Raw genomic sequence first — 20,634 nt, forward strand, 5'->3', positions numbered from 1 at the left:
CCGTGGGCCCGGGTCCAGTTTCACGTGCACCATTTTAGAAATTACCCTAAAAACCTCCTTCCAGTAATCCTCTAGCTTTGGACAGGACCAAAACATATGAACGTGATTAGCGGGACCTCCCCCCGCAACGTTCACACACATCCTCTACCCCTTCAAAGAATTGGCTCATCCTCGCCCTCGTGAGGGGTGCTCTGTATACCACCTTCAGCTGTATCAGCCCCAACCTCGCGCACAAGGTGGAGGCATTCACTCTCCGGAGCACCTCACACCAGAACCCCTCCTCCATATCCTCTCCCAACTCTTCCTCCCACTTTGCTTTGATCCCTTCCAGTGGTGCCTTCTCCTCTTCCAGAATAGCTCCGTAAACTGCTGACACTATCCCCTTCTCCAGTCCCCTGTCGTCAGCACCACCTCCAGCAATGTGGAGGCCGGCTCCACCGGGAAGCTCTGTATCTCCTTTCCGGCAAAATCTCGAACCTGCATGTATCTAAACATTTCCCCCCGCTCCAGCCCATACTTCACTTCCAGCTCCTTCAATCCTGCAAACCGACCCCTAAGAAACAAATCTTTTAGTGTCTTAATCCCCTTCTCCCATTTCTGAAAATTTCCATCCCACCTCCCTGGCTCAAATCTGTGGTTCCCCCGAATCGGCATTTTACATTGTGTATTTATGTACGTCCTATGTTTTTCATGTATCGATCGATCTGTCTGGACTGTACGCGGAACAATGCTTTTCACTGCACCTCGATACACGCGACAATAAATTAAATCAAATCAAATCATCTAGCTTCCCACCAATCAAGTTAATTAATTGCTTTGTGTCTCCAATTAAATGCAATGTTGGGAAAATCATATCTTCAGGAACTGGAGTTTTCTTTCAAAATTTGGAAGGATGTTGTATTATTTGGACATTTGGATTTTTTGTTTTTACAAAACAGCCAAAAGTTCACCTTTGGCCTGGGAGCAAGAATACCTTTTCAAAGAAATCACCTGACCAACATTGTACATGAGGGGGAAGAGCTGTTTGTTTTGAACTGCAGTAACTTTAAATTATGGGGGGAAACTGGCAACGGTTAGTAATTTACTGGAAGTCACATGACAGAGACAAGCATTACATTTTGGAGCAGGTGGTTTTGAAATCATTGTGTTTTGGGGGAAATAAGCTGAGAAGGAAGGCTGGCTGAACTCACTCTCTCCCTGCCTTGCCTGATATTGTCCGTGTGGTTAGCAACCTATGGACAGAAAATCCTCACTTGATTGTAACTTGTCTGAACTTATTTCTCCACACTGAAGTTCCGTTGATGAGAATCTCCAGACATCTACTGAGTATTTGCATGAGAGAACTCTAGATCAACAACATCAAACCCTGTGAACTTTATCCTTTTCTTACAAACTTTTTTCTAGCAATTTCTGCAGAGGCTTCATGTGTGTGTGCAGTGTGTGTGCGCTGCCGTGCGCGATAGGAAGGTTTCATGACGAGATCGTTTTAGTGTTGAGAGTTGCTGCAAGTTACCACAACAGGACATTGCAGGATGCAGAGCTGGGCTGAGAAGTGGCAGATGGAGTTCAACCTTGATAAATGTGAAGTGATTCATTTTGGAAGGTCGAATTTGAATGCTGAATACAGGGTTAAAGGCAGGATCCTTGGAAGTGTGGAGGAACAGAGGGATCTTGGGGTCCACGTACATAGATCCCTCAAAGTTGCCACCCAGGTTGATAGGATTGTTAAGAAGGCGTATGGTGTGTTGGCTTTCATTAACAGGGGGATTGAGTTTAAGAGCTGCGAGGTTTTGCTGCAGCTTTATAAAACCCTAGTTAGACCACACTTGGAATATTGTGTCCAGTTCTGGTCACCTCATTGAAATGAAATGAAAATCGCTTATTGTCACGAGTAGGCTTCAATTAAGTAACTGTGAAAAGCCCCTAGTCGCCACATTCCGGCACCTGTTCGGGGAGGCTGGTACGGGAATTGAACCCGCGCTGCTGGCCTGCCTTGGTCTGCTTTCCAAGCGAAGATGTGGATGCTTTGGAGAGGGTACAGAGGAGATTTACCAGGATGCTGCCTGGCCTGGAGGGCATGTCTTATGAAGAAAGGTTGAGGGAGCTAGGGCTTTTCTCACTGGAGTGAAGAAGGAAGAGAGGTGACTTGATAGAGGCGTACGAGGTGATGAGAGGCAAGGATAGAGTGGATAGCCAGAGACTTTTCCCCAGGGTGGAAATGGCTGTCACGAGGGGACATAATTTTAAGGTGATTAGAGGAAGGTTCTTTACACAGAGAGTGGTGGGTGTGTGGAATGCACTGCCAGCGGAGGTGGTGGAGTAGAGTCATTAGGGACATTTAAGCTACTCTGAGACAGGCACATGGACAGCAGTAAATTGAAGGGGTGTAGGTTAGGTTGATCTTAGATTAGGATAAATGGTCGGACCAACATCATGGGCTGAAGGGCCTGTACTGTTCTATGTTCTATAGTTATGCTTCCAGATTACAATTGTGGGTTAACCGGTTCTTACAATTTGTTGAAAAGAATATTTGCTTCATAATAAATCAATTGTTCTGGGTTTATTGAAATAAGCTTGGTTAAAGCCTCTTTTACTTCGGGCACCTGTAGTAAAGCAAACATGATCAAATAAAGTTAATTTTATGAATAATGTGTAAACAGAATCAAGAGATCACAAGCAACCAATAGCGTATATAGTTAGTCCAAGAAACAACTGTCTTTGGTTTACGAAGTTCACAGACACAAACCTTTGAAGCCATCTGGATAGACCTCGGGAAGGAAATTAGTGGTGATGTCTCCTTTCACAAAGCGCGGGTGGATGATAACTTCGCGAAGAAGTGGAATGTTGTGAGTCACTCCTAGAAATTGGAAAACAACATGTTAAAAAGAATGACGGTACAATTGGTAACACCTGAAATTACCATACTGTCCCTTGTAGTCAAGGAATCTATCCAATACCTAGATCACGGGAAGCACATGTTCCTTTAACATAGCAGACTCCGATTACTTTGCTGGGCAAAGTTTGACAACGGTTTTGAAAGTCTTGATGAAGTATTTCTCATGTTTCACAGAACAGAAAGGAACACTAATTAATCCGAAATGTAGTCCTGTTTTAAATAAGATATCAAACCGAGGCAAGCAGATGTAAGATGCCCAATGGCAATATTTCAAAGGACAGCCTTGGGGAGTGGGGTGGGGATTCTCCTTGGTCTCCTGGGCAATATCTATCTCTCCGCCAAAACTGTTATTAAAAAAATAGGTTACCCGGTTATTATTCCGTTTGTGTTTGTGGGAGCTTGCTGCACACAAATTGGCCGCTGCGTTTCCGACATCACAACATTGACAGAACTTCCAAAAAGTACTTTACGTTGGTTGGAAAGGGTTTCAGGACATGAGTACATAAGAAACAAGAGCCAGAGTAGATTGTACATCCCCTCGAGCTCATCCAACTTTCAATAAGACGACACAGATTCAAAGATCAGCCATGAATGTTTCAATAGCAGTAAAAATCTTGGCTACATTCACAATAATAAAATAAACCAAAGCTGGCTCTTTGAACCGAAATGAACAAATCATCTTCACCACATTAATCAATAAGCAGATGAGGCAGCAGGGTGGCGCAGTGGGTCAGCCCTGCTGCCTCACGGCACCGAGGTCCCAGGTTCGATCCCGGCTCTGGATCACTGTCCGTGTGGAGTTTGCACATTCTCCCCGTGTTCGCCCCCACAACCTAAAGATATGCAGGATAGGTGATTGGCCACACTAAATTGCCCCTTAATTGAAAAAAAAAATGAATTGGGTACTCTAAAAAAAATGTTTTTTTTTAAAAAATCAATAAGCAGATTCAGGCCTGTAATTTTATAGCGTTACTTGAAAGGAGTCCTCAATAATTTGATCAAAGGGTTCACTCCTGAAGTCGGCCGCCTACTATAAATAATACCTAGGAGGGCAGAAATATGTAAATCAAGAAGTGTAGACAACGTAGATCTAAATTTCACCTCGAGCCTGGCTTTTAGGAAGCTTGGTAAAGGGGAAAAAAAATGGGTTTCATGTTTCAGCTCTGCTAGATTTGGGGGAAAAAAAACATAGACAAGCCAAGTTTGTCTTCACTTCATCTAAGAGCATGTCACAAGTGTTGAATGTGAGGTTCATATTTGACCTCCTCCAAAGTTCACAAGGTCTACATCTGTGTGTGAAAAGCTGCCAGGCTGAAGAATGATGACCCACAAGCTGCCTTCTCCTGGCTACCTGCTGCTACCAAAACACCGGCAAGACATTAGCCACACACTAACAGGATCAAACAGAGGCCAACAGTTATGCTCATTTTCAATCGTCTAGTGCAGCCGCTCAAAGGAAAAAAAAAAAGACTTTTTTTTTTTTGCATTTGGCCAAAACATAGTGCAGAATTCTTAGTTTTAACTGGTGTTAAAATCCTGCAGGATTTCATTCAATATGGCCTCTTTTGGCGTATCAATTCTATGCAAGACACCCGAGACATTCACTTTCAAATGGGGCCACTTAAGTAATCTCTGCACTCAGAACGATACTTCCTCCAGGTCGGGGATGCAAAGTGGCACAATTAGGTCTTTCCACAATAAACCAATACCAAAATTTATGTTGGTCTCTATATGTGGTCGGGATCACTTAGAGGTTGCACGATTATACTTGCGTCTGCAGCTACAACATACTAAAGGGGACTTATCTTGACACAGTAGAGTTAGTGAAACAAATGCAATTGTTATAGCAAGAGCCTGCAAAGGATTCTGACACATCAGCAGAATGCTATTGTGACAAGACTCACACAAGTCAACCATTTTCTCGAACTAAGTTCAATAGAACAATGCACGAACCAGCAAAAGGCTCGTTTCCTGCACCTATAGAACCATAGACTTCCTGCAGTGCAGAAGGACGCCATTTGGCCCATCGATTCTTTACCGACTCTCCGAAAGAGCACCCTACGGAGGCCCACTCCCCCAACCTATCCCCGTAAGCCTGCAACCGCAGTTAACCTTCACATCTTTGGACACAAAGGGGCAATTTAGCGTGGCCAATCCACCTAACCTGCACATCTTTGGACTTTGGGAGGAAACCGGAGCACCCGGAGGAAACCCGCGCAGACACGGGGAGAACGTGACAAACTGCAGACAGTCGCCCAAGGCTGGAATTGAACCCGAGTCCTTGGTGTTGTGAGGCAGCTGTGCTAGCCCCTGTGCCGCCCTACAGACAAATTCATGCAACTCAACTTCAATATTATGGCATAAGATTCACGAGGATGGTTCCAGAGATGAGACACTTCAGTCACGTAGATAGATTGGAGAAGTTGGGATTGTTCTCCGTGGAGGAGAGAAGATTAAAAATAAGCCAAAGAAAATAGGAGCAGGAGGTAGAAAGAACACTTGATAGGTGTGTTCAAAATCACAATGGCTGTGGACAAGAGTAGATTTGGAAAAACTGCTCCTACTGATGAAAGGGTCAAGAATGAAGGGACTTCGACTCAAGGGACTTGACAAAAGGAGACATGGCAATACGAGGTGTTTATTTTTACACCACACGTGGTTAGGATCTGAAATGCACTGCCTGGGAGTGTGGTGGAGGCAGATTCAATCGAGGATTTCAAGAGGGAATTGAGTTATCTGAGAAGGAAGAACGTGCAGGGCTCCAAGGAGACGACAGGGGAAAGGCGCAAGGTGAACCGCTTATTTGGGAAACCAGCACAGACACAGGGACTCAGCAGCCTCTTCCTGTGCTGTAGCCATTCTATGATTCGATTCATACTTTATCACTGATTTGAGATCAATTTCACATTCCAGTTGGATTGCTGGAAGATGAAATATTGTTTTGAGTCTGCAAAAAAGTGGGGAGAGTATTTGCATTTGTTGGGGTGAGGGAATTGTCAGCACAAACCCATCGAGAGCTGGAGGGTAGGGGAGTGGGAATGAGGTATGGCAACTGCAGCCTTGAATCGGGCGGCAGGGATGTCTTGCATTCTGATTCTTGCCAAGTCCCATTCACCCATCATCTTCGTGCTCACTGAGCTGCACTGGCTCCCAGTCCAGCAACACTTCCCATCCTTGTCTTCAACTCCCTTCATGCCTCACACCTCCCTATCATGCACGGTAGCACAGTGGTTAGCACGGTGGCTTCACTGTCACTGTCTGTGCAGAGTCTGCACGTCCTCCCCGTATCTGCATGGGTTTCCTCTGGGTGCTCCGGTTTCCTCCCACTAGTCCCGAAAGACGTGCTTGTTAGGTAATTTGGACATTCTAAATTCTCCCTATGTACCCGAACAGGTGTCGGAATGTGGTGACTAGGGGCTTTTCACAGTAACTTCACTGCAATGTAAGCCTACTTGTGACAATAAGGATTATCAGGGCAGCATGGTGGTGCAGTGGGTTAGCACTGCGGCCTCACGGCGCCGAGGTCCCAGGTTCGATCCCGGCACTGGGTCACTGTCCGTGTGGAGTTTGCACATTCTCCCTGTATTTGCGTGGGTTTCACCCCCACAACCCAAAAATGTGCAAGCTAGGTGGATTGGCCACGCTTAATTGCCCCTTAATTGGAAAAAATGAATTGGGTACTCTAAAAAACAGGTCATTATCTCTGTAATCTCCCCAAGCCCTCAGGAGCAGGGAGTGCACCTTAGATTAATCAGAATGAAAATTGGACTCCGAAGACAAGGAAACATTCCACAACCTTGGCTTGAGTTCCTTGGGATTTAAGGTGGCAATTTGATTGAAGTTTTCACGTTGTTATGGGGGAACAGATATATCTGCTGGATCTAAAAGTTAGAGCCGGACTGCTCAGGAGTGTAATTCAGGAATATTTCTACACACAGAGGATAGAAGAAGTTCGGAATTGTCTTTCACAAATGGAAATTGCTGCTAGATCAATTGTTTAAATCTGATGTGGAGATGCCGGCGTTGGCATCTGAGATATTGTCAACCAAAGGTATTCAAGGAATATGGGTGCATGTGGAACTATGTCATGGATCAGCCATTGATCTAATTGAAAGGGGGCAAATTAGATTCAAGTGGCATTGTGTCCCCCCCCCCCCTGTTCCTATGTTCCAATGTTCCTAGGATTTTATTTGGAGCTAAAGCCTAAAATATCCTTTGAATGAACCAGAAAACTAAAGCAACTGGCTATAAAGTTGTATTTTTAAAAATTTCTGATCTTTCACATCTCTCTCAAGACCACAAGACATGGAGGAATGAGGAGAGGACGAGCCCTCAGGCAAATAACCACAGAGCCATCAAAAGCACAGCTCTCCCTCAGACGGTACTCTGGTATTTTTTCTTTTCCTCGCCTTCCCTGCTACGTATTTGAATGTTTACCAAATCATACTGCTCATGTCGGGTTCTGTTTCCAATAATTATTTTTAAAACGTATCCATGACCATTGAAATGCAGAAAATATCTGATGAAGGTTCTCTTTAGTTGTTTTAATCCTGTTGAGCTGGAATTTAGATCAGAGCTCCATCCTGCATGCGGAACAGCAGGGTAATCAAATCACTCTGGATGCTCGCCATCGAATAACATTAATATTAAAAAAGATCGAGATCACCAGAGTATTGCAATTATCTTGCGCTGGAATCAGAGTGCTACAGTCTTTGAAGATGTTCACACGCCTTCAAAACTGCCTCCCACCTTCAACAAAGTGGCCAGTAGTTTTAAAAATAAATAAATTTAGAGTACCCAAATCATTTTTTCCAATTAAGGGGCAATTTAGCGTGGCCAATCCACCTACCCTGCACATCTTTGGGTTGTGGGGGCGAAACTCCACACGGACAGTGACCCAGAGCCGGGATCGAACCTGGGACCTCGGCGCCGCGAGACTGCAGTGCTAACCCACTGCGCCACCCTAGTGGGCAGAAGTTAACGCCCTCCCCCGTAAAGAATTTGGCGGCAGGGTGCATTTAAATGGAATTTCTGATGGGGAAAGGAGGGGAGTCCTGCCACCTTCCTACTTCCACCCTGATTAAGTCCGTGTTGGGAAGGCCCATGAATTGACATCCTGCCTCACCATCGATTGAGGCCCCTAAGTGGCCAATATATCACCAAAAGGGAAGCACAACCAGCAAATCTATACAGCTGGGGAATCACTCCGTCCTTTCCTTGCTGCTGATCCCCCTCCCGCGGGACCCCTCTCCCGCCATCATTCACCTGTGGCCTGAGATCCAGAGGCAACCCTAGGCCTCAGGTGGGAGTCGCGCCAGCAGCTGCTGCCACTGCCTCCGCAGCGGCGGTGTTGCCGTTCATTGGGCTGCTGGCCTCCGAGGGGCTGCCAGCCCTCAGCGGGCGGTTGGCCTAGGAGGTAGGTGGGGTCTGGAGGACAGGATTTGCTTCTGTCCCTCTCTGCCTCATCATTAAAATATTGTGACTCGGGGCAGCACGGTGGCGCAGTGGTTAGCACTGCGGCCTCACGGCGCCGAGGTCCCAGGTTTGATCCCGGCTCTGGGTCACTGTCTGTGTGGAGTTTGCATATTCTCCCCGTGCCTGCGTGGGTTTCGCCCCCACAACCCAACGATGTACCGGGTGGGTGGGATTGGCCACGCTAAATTGCCCCGTAATTGGAAAAAATGAATTGGATACTCTAAAAAAAAATTTTAAGATATTGTGACTCAAAGCACGATGCATCCTATCGGGCAAGTTGTCGCAAGTCTCAACTATTGCTAGCGGGCTCCTCATTAATGTCAATGTTGCTGCGTTGCAGGTAGAGCTTCAGAGTGTCTTTGAAATATTTCTTTGCACTCTCCATTTGAGATTCGAGAAAACGGGAGGTGCTTTTCTTTTTTTTTTTAAATAATATTTTATTGAAAATTTTTGGTCAACCAACACAGTACATTGTGCATCTTTTACACAACATTGTAACAATACAGATAATAATGACCTTTTTAAATTTAAACAAAAACAACAACAAATAAATAAATATTAAATAACAAAAAAATAAAAACTAGCCCTAATTGGCAACTGTCTTGTCTCAGGCCACACCCCCCCCCATCCCTCCCCCCCCCCCCCCCCCCCCCCCCCAAGTCCTGGGCCGCTGCTGCTGCCTTCTTTGTTCTCCCCTATCTATCTTTCCGCAAGATATTCGACGAACGGTTGCCACCGCCTAGTAAACCCTTGAGCCGACCCCCTTAGGACGAACTTAATCCGCTCTAACTTTATGAACCCCGCCATATCATTTATCCAGGTCTCCACCCCCGGGGGCTTGGCTTCTTTCCACATTAGCAATATTCTGCGCCGGGCTACTAGGGACGCAAAGGCCAAAACATCGGCCTCTTTCGCCTCCTGCACTCCCGGCTCTTGTGCAACCCCAAATATAGCCAACCCCCAGCTTGGTTCGACCCGGACTCCTACTACTTTCGAAAGCACCTTTGTCACCCCCATCCAAAACCCCTGTAGTGCCGGGCATGACCAAAACATATGGGTATGATTCGCTGGGCTTCTCGAGCACCTCGCACACCTATCCTCCACCCCAAAAAATTTACTGAGCCGTGTTCCAGTCATATGTGCCCTGTGTAATACCTTAAACTGAATCAGGCTTAGCCTGGCGCACGAGGACGACGAGTTTACCCTGTTTAGGGCATCTGCCCACATCCCCTCCTCAATCTCCTCCCCTAGCTCTTCTTCCCATTTCCCTTTTAGTTCATCCATCATAGTCTCCCCTTCGTCTCTCATTTCCCTATATATATCCGACACCTTACCGTCCCCCACCCATTTCTTTGAGATGACTCTGTCCTGCACCTCTTGTGTCGGGAGCTGCGGGAATTCCCTCACCTGTTGCCTCGCAAAAGCCCTCAATTGCATGTACCTGAATGCATTCCCTTGGGGCAACCCATATTTCTCGGTCAGCGCTCCCAGACTCGCAAACTTCCCATCCACAAATAGATCTTTCTTGCGTTATACCTGCTCTTTGCCACATTCCATATCCCCCATCCATTCCCCCCGGGGCAAACCTATGGTTGTTTCTTATCGGGGACCCCCCCCAGTGCTCCGGTCTTTCCCCTATGTCGTCTCCACTGTCCCCAAATCTTCAGTGTAGCTACCACCACCGGACTCGTGGTATAGTTCCTTGGTGAGAACGGCAATGGGGCTGTCACCATAGCCTGCAGGCTGGTCCCCCTACAGGACGCCCTCTCTAATCTCTTCCACGCCGCTCCTTCCTCCTCTCCCATCCACTTACTCACCATTGAAATATTAGCGGCCCAATAATACTCACTTAGGCTCGGTAGCGCCAGCCCCCCCCTATCCCTACTACGCTGTAAGAATCCCTTCCTCACTCTCGGAGTCTTCCCGGCCCAAACAAAACCCATGATACTCTTTTCTATCCTTTTGAAAAAAGCCTTCGTGATCACCACCGGGAGACACTGAAACACAAAAAGGAATCTCGGGAGGACCACCATCTTAACCGCCTGCACCCTCCCTGCCATTGACAATGCTACCATATCCCATCTCTTGAAATCTTCCTCCATCTGTTCCACCAACCGCGTCAAATTTAGCCTGTGCAATGTGCCCCAATTCTTAGCTATCTGGATCCCCAGGTAACGAAAGTCTCTTGTTACCTTCCTCAACGGTAGGTCTTCTATTTCTCTACTCTGCTCCCCTGGATGCACCACAAACAGCTCACTCTTCCCCATGTTCAATTTATACCCTGAAAAATCCCCAAACTCCCCAAGTATCCGCATTATTTCTGGCATCCCCTCCGCTGGATCCGCCACATATAGTAGCAGATCATCCGCATATAAAGATACCCGGTGTTCTTCTCCTCCCCTAAGTATTCCCCTCCATCCCTTGGAACCTCTCAGCGCTATCGCCAGGGGCTCAATCGCCAGTGCAAACAGTAATGGGGACAGAGGACATCCCTGCCTTGTCCCTCTATGAAGCCGAAAATATGCCGATCCCCGTCCATTCGTGACCACACTCGCCACTGGGGCCCTATACAACAGCTGCACCCATCTAACATACCCCTCTCCGAACCCAAATCTCCTCAACACCTCCCACAGATAATCCCACTCCACTCTATCAAATGCTTTCTCGGCATCCATCGCCACTACTATCTCCGTTTCACCCTCTGGTGGGGCCATCATCATTACCCCTAACAGCCTCCGTATATTCGTGTTCAGCTGTCTCCCCTTCACAAACCCAGTTTGGTCCTCATGAACCACCCCCGGGACACATTCCTCTATTCTCATTGCCATTACCTTGGCCAAGACCTTGGCATCTACATTGAGGAGGGAGATTGGTCTGTAGGACCCGCATTGTAGCGGATCCTTTTCCTTCTTTAAAAGAAGCGATATCGTTGCTTCTGACATAGTCGGGAGCAGTTGTCCCCTTTCCTTTGCCTCGTTGAAGGTCCTCGTCAGTAGCGGGGCGAGCAAGTCCAAATATTTTCTGTAAAATTCAACTGGGAATCCATCCGGTCCCGGGGCCTTTCCCGTCTGCATGTTCCTAATCCCTTTCACCACTTCTTCTACCGTGATCTGTGCTCCCAATCCCATCCTTTCCTGCTCTTCCACCTTGGGAATTTCCAGCCGATCCAAAAACTCCATCATTCTCTCCCTCCCATCCGGGGGTTGAGCTTCATACAATTTTTTATAAAATGTCTTAAACACTTCATTCACTCTCTCCGCTCCCCGTTCCGTCTCTCCATCTTCGTCTCTCACCCTCCCTATTTCCCTCGCTGCTCCCCTTTTCCTCAATTGGTGTGCCAGCAATCTGCTCGCCTTCTCTCCATATTCATACTGTACACCCTGCGCCTTCCTCCATTGTGCCTCTGCAGTGCCTGTGGTCAGCAAGTCAAATTCCACATGCAGCCTTTGCCTTTCCCTATACAGTCCCTCCTCCGGTGCTTCCGCATACTGTCTGTCCACCCTCAAAAGTTCTTGCAACAACCGCTCCCGTTCCTTACTCTCCTGCTTCCCTTTATGTGTCCTTATTGATATCAGCTCCCCCCTAACCACCGCCTTCAACGCCTCCCAGACCACTCCCACCTGAACCTCCCCATTGTCATTGAGTTCCAAGTACTTTTCAATGCATCCCCTCACCCTTAAGCACACACCCTCATCCGCCATTAGTCCCATGTCCATTCTCCAGGGTGGACGCCCTCTTGTTTCCTCCCCTATCTCCAAGTCTACCCAGTGTGGGGCATGATCCGAAATGGCTATAGCCGTATATTCCGTTCCCCTCACCCTCGGGATCAATGCCCTACCCAACACAAAAAAGTCTATGCGTGAATAGACTTTATGGACATAGGAGAAAAACGAGAACTCCTTACTCCTAGGTGTACTGAATCTCCACGGGTCCACCCCTCCCATCTGCTCCATAAAATCCTTAAGCACCTTGGCTGCTGCCGGCCTCCTACCAGTCCTGGACTTCGACCTATCCAGCCTTGGTTCCAACACCGTGTTAAAGTCTCCCCCCATTATCAGCTTTCCGGTCTCTAGGTCTGGGATGCGTCCTAGCATTCGCCTCATAAAATTGGCATCGTCCCAATTCGGGGCATACACGTTTACCAACACCACCATCTCTCCCTGTAATTTGCCACTCACCATCACGTATCTGCCCCCGTTATCCGCCACTATAGTCTTTGCCTCGAACATTACCCGCTTCCCCACTAATATAGCCACCCCCCTGTTTTTCGCATCCAGCCCCGAATGGAACACCTGCCCTACCCATCCTTTGCGCAACCTAACCTGATCTATCAGTTTCAGGTGCGTTTCCTGTAACATGACCACATCTGCTTTAAGTTTCTTAAGGTGTGCGAGTACTCGTGCCCTCTTTATCGGCCCGTTAAGCCCCCTCACGTTCCACGTGATCAGCCGAGTTGGGGGGCTTCCCACCCCCCCCCCGTTGCCGGTTAGCCATCATCTTTTTCCAGCTTCTCGCCCAGTTCCCACGCGGCTGTATTTCTCCCAGACGGTGCCCCCCCGCCCATCCTTTCCCATACCCACTCCCCCCTTTCCCCAGCAGCAGCAACCCAGTAATTCCCCCCTCCCCCCCCCCCCCGCTAGACCCCCCGCTAGCGTAATTACTCCCCCCATGTTGCTCCCAGAAGTCAGCAAACTCTGGCTGACCTCGGCTTCCCCCCGTGATCACGGCTCGCCCCGTGCGGCGCCCCCTCCTTCCTGCTTCTCTATTCCCGCCATAATTATCATAGCGCGGGAACCAAGCCCGCGCCTCTCCCTCGGCCCCGCCTCCCATGGCCAACGCCCCATCTCCTCTCCCTCCCCACCTCCCCCCATCACCACCTGTGGGAGAAAGAAAAGTTACCATACCGCAGGATTAATCATACAATCCCTCTTCGCCCCCCCCCCACTCGTCCCGCCACTTTGTCCAAACGTTCGTTTTCGTAGTCCAATCATTCCAATTTTTCTTCTACAATAAAAGTCCACGCTTCATCCGCCGTCTCAAAGTAGTGGTGCCTCCCTTGATATGTGACCCACAGTCTTGCCGGTTGCAGCATTCCAAACTTTATCTTTTTTTTGTGAAGTACCGCTTTGGCCCGATTAAAGCTCGCCCTCCTTCTCGCCACCTCCGCACTCCAATCTTGATAGACGCGGATCACCGCGTTCTCCCATTTACTACACCGAGTTTTCTTCGCCCATCTAAGGACCATTTCTCTATCCTTAAAACGGAGAAATCTCACCACTATGGCTCTGGGAGCTTCTCCTGCTCTCGATCCTCGCACCATAACTCGGTATGCTCCCTCCACCTCCAACGGACCCGTCGGGGCCTCCACTCCCATTAACGAGTGCAGCATCGTGCTCACATATGCCCCGACGTCCGCCCCCTCCACACCTTCAGGAAGGCCAAGAATCCTCAAGTTGTTCCTCCTTGCGTTATTTTCCAGTGCCTCCAACCTCTCCACAGATCGTTTCTGGTGTGCCTCCTGTATCTCCGACTTCACCACCAGGCCCTGTATGTCGTTTTCATTTTCTGCTGCTTTCGCCTTCACGACCCGAAGCTCCTGCTCCTGGGTCTTTTGTTCCTCTTTCAGCCCTTCAATCGCCTGTAATATCGGGGCCAACAACTCTTTCTTCATTTCCTTTTTTATCTCCTCCACGCAGCGTTTCAAAAACTCTTGTTGTTCAGGGCCCCATATGAAACTGCCACCTTCCGACGCCATCTTGGTTTCTGCTTGCCTTCCTTGCCGTTGTTCCGAAGGATCCGCTGCAATCCGGCCACTTTCCTCTCCTTTTTCCATCCGTGTCCAGGGGGAACACCCTTCTGGTTTACCACACGGTGTTTTCAGCCGTTAAAATTGCCGTTGGGGCTCCTATCAAGAGCCCAAAAGTCCGTTTCACAGGGAGCTGCCGAAACGTGCGACTCAGCTGGTCATCGCCGCACCCGGAAGTCCGGGAGGTGCTTTTCAGCCAGCCAGACAAACATGGTGTACAATTTTGCTGTTAGTCTTGCAGAGTTTTGGGGCAGGACGGTGTCGCAGTGTGTTAGCCCTATTGCCTCACGGCGCCGAGGTCCCAGGTTCGATCCCGGCTCTGGGTCACTGTCCGTGTGGAGTTTGCACATTCTCCCCGTGTTTGCGTGGGTTTCACCCCCACAATCCAAAGATGTGCAGGGTAGGTGGATTGAACACGCTAAAATGGCCCTTAATTGGAAAAAAATGAATTGGGTACACTAAAAAAAAATGTTTAAATCTTGCAGTTTTGCCTGAAAGTTTGTGAAGTGTCTGTTTGACCATCCTGCTATTGAACCCGAAGGATATGGCAGATACGCTACTGCTGATTTTCTCTGGCGATCATTTGCGTCGCTGATACACAGTCCTGATCTCACTGCAGTTCAAGAGTGTGGTGACAACAACCATTCTGTACACTAGGGCCTTTGTTTACCAGCAGAGGTCTTAGTTTCCAGCACTCGCTGTGATCGTTTGCAGAAGGCTGAGCTGGCGCAGCTGATCCAGTGTTAGGTCCCCTCGTCAATAGTGGCCTTTTGAGAGAGGAATGGGAAATGCTGAATATAATCCAGAGTCTATGGGAGGTAGAATATTTGGTTGACCACGTGAGAGTCGATGCAGTTTTGACAACATTCAAGGACAGGCCAAGTTTCTTGTATGCAGAAGAGATTGGAACTTGCAAATCAGATGTAGAGGGGGCCACAACATTGCAGCCGTCAACCAACTGTAGATCATGTGGTTGTCAATTTATTTTTGGCATCGATGAGACGGAGGTTAAAGAGTTTTCCAACCAGACAGCATTTAATACTGACACCACAGGGCAGCTGATCTTTGATGAGGTGAGTAGCCAAGGTCAGTTAGATTACAAAAAGTATGGGGGCTTGTTTGACTGATCGACCTCATAAACATGAGTCAATTGAGATGCTCCACCCCTAGCGCGGGGCAGCACGGTAGCATGGTGGTTAGCACAATTGCATCACAGCTCCAGGGACTCCCGGTTCGACTCCCGGCTTGGGTCACTGTCTGTGCGGAGTCTGCACGTTCTCCCCGTGTCTGCGTGGGTTTCCACCGGGTGCTCCGGTTTCCTCCCACAGTCCAAAGATGTGCAGGTTAGGTGGATTGGCCATGCTAAATCGCCCTTAAGGTGTTCAAAATTGCCCTTAGTGTTGGGTGGGGTTACTGGGTTATGGGGATAGGGTGGAGGTGTGGGCTTGGGTAGGGTGCTCTTTCAAAGAGCCGGTGCAGACTCGATGGGCCGAATGGCCTCCTTCTGCACTGTAAATTCAATGATTCTATTATTCTACTCCAACAGTAGCACAGGGAGGACGAGCATTCCCACTCCGTAGGTTCCGTGTGGGATACTAGTCTGCATTGATGGATCAAAATGAGCTGAAAGGCCATTTTCAATCTGATTTATTTTGCGATCATTGTGTGAATGCACAAACATTTTAAACCTGTCCATTATACTAGATTGGCAGGTCTATTTTTACAGTGTTTAGTTTGCTTTCAGGCATCCGTACATGAAATGATAGGTCACATTTTATTGTTTCTCATTATAGTTTTGACTGGAAAGAACAGCAATACACTGATCACCGAGTTTAGTCGACAGAAAAGTTTGCTTTAGAACACTTATCATTAGAATGGGATCTGGGTTAACAGCTGATAAATATTGGTTATGAACCTCATCTGCAAGGTAATGTTTATATTAGAGCAAACTAATGCGGAGGCTAGAAGTCCGCAGCAGAATCAGAAAATGCTGGAAATGCTCAGCAAGTCAGGCAGCATCTGTGGAGAAAGAACCAGAGTTGACATTGCTAAGCTCCGATGCTAACTCTATAATAAGAACTAGGAAGCAAGCCATGCCTTCTTCGACTCCAAGTTTATATCCTTCAGTAATCATTTCTCCACAACAAAAAAGTGCCACCTGTATCTCCTTTATATATTGGTGCAATCTATTAACCCATTCAAACCCCAATTCTAACTTCAGTACGAGGGAACATTAACTCTTTCCTAACAAACGGTTCAGGTTGATGACCTTTTTTTGAACTGGATTCGATAGCTTCCAGCTGTGTTCTCTTTAAACCCTTTTGACTGTCCTCCATTTCTATGTTTCAAGACAATTAATACCCACCACTTGTTTCTCTTAAACCGAGCAAGGTAATTGATGAGACACTGTCATCGACCACCCTCTTAAGCAGCGGGTTCCAGGTCATTACCACTCGCTTCCCCACCCACATTCCCCTGGATCTCTTGACCAAACCCTTCCCTTAAATCTGTGTTCCCTAGTCCTTCTGCCATCAGATAACGGGGGCAGCTTTTCCTCGTCTACCTTAGCCAAACCGGTCATATTTCTCCTCATAACCTCTGTTCATATCATATTTTCCTTGGCAGTTCAAATGGAACAAAGAATCTTTCCTATTCTGAGTATTTCCAGCATTTTGTGTTTCTATCAATATTTTTTTTTTTTTTTTAAACATTTTTTTTTTTTTTTTAATTTCATGTACCCAATTATTTTATTTTCCAATTAAGGGGCAATTTAGTTTTAACTGTTTTAAGAAAAAGATATGGTTGGTACAGAGGCGAGGGTGTCGGGTCTCTCCAGCACAAAGTTTAGCGCTTGTACAATTTGTTTTTTGTACAACTGTGTTGTGGACTGTTTTAATAATCAGAGTATCCTACATCTCCCCTCCCATACGTTGGTACTGAGGGGAGGGTACCGTGTTTCTCACACAAAATTAGTGTTTGTACCATTTGGCCTTGTTTTTTATTTTTTTTACTGTTTTAATAAAAAGATATGGCCAATCCACCTAACCAGCACATCTTTTTGGGTTGTGGGGGTGAATCGCACGCAGACATGGGGAGAATGTGCAAACTCCACATGTTCAGTGACTCAGGGCCCGGATTCGAACCTGGATCCTCAGCACCATAGACCCAGTGCTAACCACTGCACCACCGTGCTGCCCTGTTTCTATCAATGTTTATATTGTTGCATTATTAGGAAGTAAATAGGGTGGTAATGTGAAACTGCAAAATGCGTATCAGCGTCCTGTCAATAGATTTGCATAGTGCAGGAAGGAATTTACATGTATTAAAGTTTCAATACAAAAAGCAATAAAAAATTGGATAAACCTGATAACTTATTTTACAACATTAAACAGTGAATGGGAAGAATGTATTTAGATGGCAATCGTCTTCCTAAATTGGTAGAATCTGCTGTGCTAAATGCAATGTAAACCTCAATCTTAATGGTGTTTTTGTTTTATTGAATCATCCAGAATCTCTCTCTGTTACCTCGATCTGTCCCCCTCTCTCAATGCTCCAGATGAGATTCCTCAATTTTAAAGCGACTAAATAGACAACACCTCACACCTGGTGGCAGAAATCATTGCCGCATGATTTCCCATGACAAATATCAACAGCTATTTAATATCAATTGATTCAGCGAATGGTGAGCAACCTAACAAATTTTCACTGGAACTCCTTTCCATCCATTCAAAATTGATGGAAGCAATTCAAAAATCCCTCCCATTGATTCTGTCTACACCTCCCGCTGCCTCAGGAAGGCAGACAGCATTATCAGAGACCCCTCCCACCCAGGCATTGCCTTCTTCCAGACCCTTCCATCAGGCAGAAGATACAGAAGTCGGAAGACTCGCACATCCAGACATAGGAACAGCTTCTTCCAAACAGCTACTAGGCTCCTCAACGACTCTCCCTCGGACTGATCTGCTCCCTGTAAGACACTATTCATGACGCCCTATGCTGCCCTTGCTGATGTTGTATTTGCTTTGCTTGGCCCTTGTTCCGTGCTGTAGCCAATTACTTATTTGTCGAAGTACTGTGTACTTTTTTGCATTCACTGTAACTATCTACTATTCTTTTTGTCTACAGTGTACGTTTCCTTGGCCGCAGAAAAATACTTTGACTGTACTTCAGTGCATGTGACAATAAAGTAAAGTCAAATCCCAGTCTCATAGTGATGAAGTTACGTTGATACAGATGTACAAACTTCATGAAATACCCACATACATATTGGTGGGAAAGTAAAGGTCACGATAAACGGTCAAAATGCTGGAGCAGGTTTCACAATTTCAGTAGCTGGGAAACATTTTGTGCCATGAAGAAATCAGAGCTAGCAAAGCAATGGTAAAGAATGCATCCTCCAAATGTAAAGATTTGCTCAATAGAGGAATGAGTGGCGATCTCAAGAACAGAATTATCAAGACCGTGATTCGGATTATTTCTGCACAGGGCTTCAATCCCGGCCCCGGGGTCACTGTCCGTATGGAGTTTGCACATTCTCCCCCTGTCTGCGTGGGTCTCACCCCCACAACCCAAAAGGATGTGCAGGGTGGGTGGATTGGCCACGCTAAATTGCCCCTTAATTGTCTTGTCTGGGAGCTGCGGCTCCAATATACAGACAAGCTCTGAACCTGCTTGTTTTCTCAGCATTGTCCATTTTCCCTGCAATCTTTGCAAAGTGTCCATTTTGTAATCGGGAAGTGGCCATCCCAGATGGCTACAATCGGGGAAAAAAAGAGAACTGGGTACGCTAAATTTATTTTTCCAAAATAAGTGAGATGCTAGCAAATGAGCCAAGCTGACATCAATTTACTTCAAAATACACGAGTGGGCAAAAGAAAAGTTTTGAATAATGGGAGAGAAGACAGCTTCTTGGCTTACCCAGTGAAATTCTCAATGACCAAAATCACGGATTAATTACTCAGAAAATGATCAGTTTTATTATGTTCAGGGCCATGCGTAGGTGATTCAAAAAGATCAACCGTACGCTTAACAAACTGGTCATGTTGTAGACAGTGAGGCAGTAGACTTTACTCATATCCTTTCTACAGTGGGTTTTCCAGTGCTTTCTCAGGTGTCAGGTGGCCTCCGTGTGTGCAGACTTGCCTCTTGAATCTGGACGTTGTGGGTTCAAGACCCAATCCAGAGACCTGAGCACAAAATCCAGACCGACACTGCAGTGCAGTACTGCACCCTGACAGAGGAGCCAGCTTTCAAATCACACCTTAAACCCTGCCTTCATCTGCTCTTCGGGTGAACAGGATCCAACAGGAGACTAGCCCAAAGAAAATCAGAAGAGTCCTTCCTGGTTTTCCGGCCAATATTTATCCCTCAATCAACATCTCGAAACTAGATAAGCTGGTTATTACCACACTGGCTTTTTGTAAGAGTTTGCAGTGTACAAACTGACGGCCAGGGTTCCTGCATTATAACAGTGACTAAACTTCAGAAGTATTTCATTGGCTGTGAGGCACTCTGAGGTATCCGGTGGCTTTGAAAGACCCCTAGATAAATGCAAAACATTCTTTTTCTTTTGCTCTCTTCTCAGAATCAGGATTTTTTTTTTGTGTTTATAGTGTTGGATGCGAAACAAGGCAAACTAGCTCAAATGATCAGAAAGCAGCATTTTTCCCCAAGAGCAGTTCTTTCAGTGCAAACTAAAAGAGAGATCTGAAAGACTTGTAAAAGAAAGATTTGCTTGGCACTACCGCCTCACGGCGTTGAGGACCCGGGTTCGATCCCGGCCCTGGGTCGCTGTCCATGTGGACTTTGCACATTCTCCCCGTGTCTGCGTGGGTCTCACCCCCATCAACCCAAAGATGTGGAGATGCCGGCATTGGACTGGGGTGAGCACAGTTAAGAAGTCTTACACCACCAGGTTAAAGTCCAACAGGTTTGTTTCAAACACGAGCTATCGTAGCGCTGCTCCTTCCTCACCTGAGGAAACAAACCTGTTGGACTTTAACCTGGTGTTGTAAGAACCCAAAGATGTGCAGGGTAGGTGGATTGGCCATGCTAAATTGCCCCTTATTTGGGAAAAAAAAAGATTAGGGCACTTAAAATTTTTATTAAAAAAGATTGGCATTTCTGTAACACCTTTCCCAACATCAGGACAACCCAAAGTGCTTTACACCAATGCACTGCTATTGAAGTATAGTCAGTGTCTTAGCACGGTAGCACAGTGGTCAACACTGTTGCTTCACAGCGCCAGGGACCCAGGTTGGATTCCTGGCTTGGGGTCACTGTCTGTGCAGAGTCTGCACGTTCTCCCCATGTCTGCGTGCGTTTCCTCTGGGTGCTCAGTTTTCCTCCCACAAATCCAAAGAGGTGCTTGTTAGATGAATTGGACATTCTGAATTCTCCCTCTGGGTATCCGAACAGGCGCCGGAATGTGGCGACTCGGGGATTTTCACAGTAACTT

At 47.0% G+C, this 20,634-nt stretch overlaps 1 protein-coding gene across 3 annotated transcripts in view; it reads right to left on the minus strand.

The window, feature by feature from the left end:
- Positions 1–20,634, minus strand: part of pcca (propionyl-CoA carboxylase subunit alpha) — a 451,487-nt gene that overhangs the window by 214,405 nt on the left and 216,448 nt on the right. For all 3 annotated transcript variants that reach the window (XM_072476058.1, XM_072476057.1, XM_072476056.1), the window contains one exon: positions 2,747–2,857. In XM_072476058.1, the coding sequence (XP_072332159.1) occupies positions 2,747–2,857 (111 nt within the window). The remainder of the gene's footprint in view (positions 1–2,746; positions 2,858–20,634) is intronic.

This window comes from Scyliorhinus torazame, chromosome 15, assembly GCF_047496885.1.
Source record: "Scyliorhinus torazame isolate Kashiwa2021f chromosome 15, sScyTor2.1, whole genome shotgun sequence".
In the NCBI taxonomy this organism is placed as follows: domain Eukaryota; kingdom Metazoa; phylum Chordata; class Chondrichthyes; order Carcharhiniformes; family Scyliorhinidae; genus Scyliorhinus; species Scyliorhinus torazame.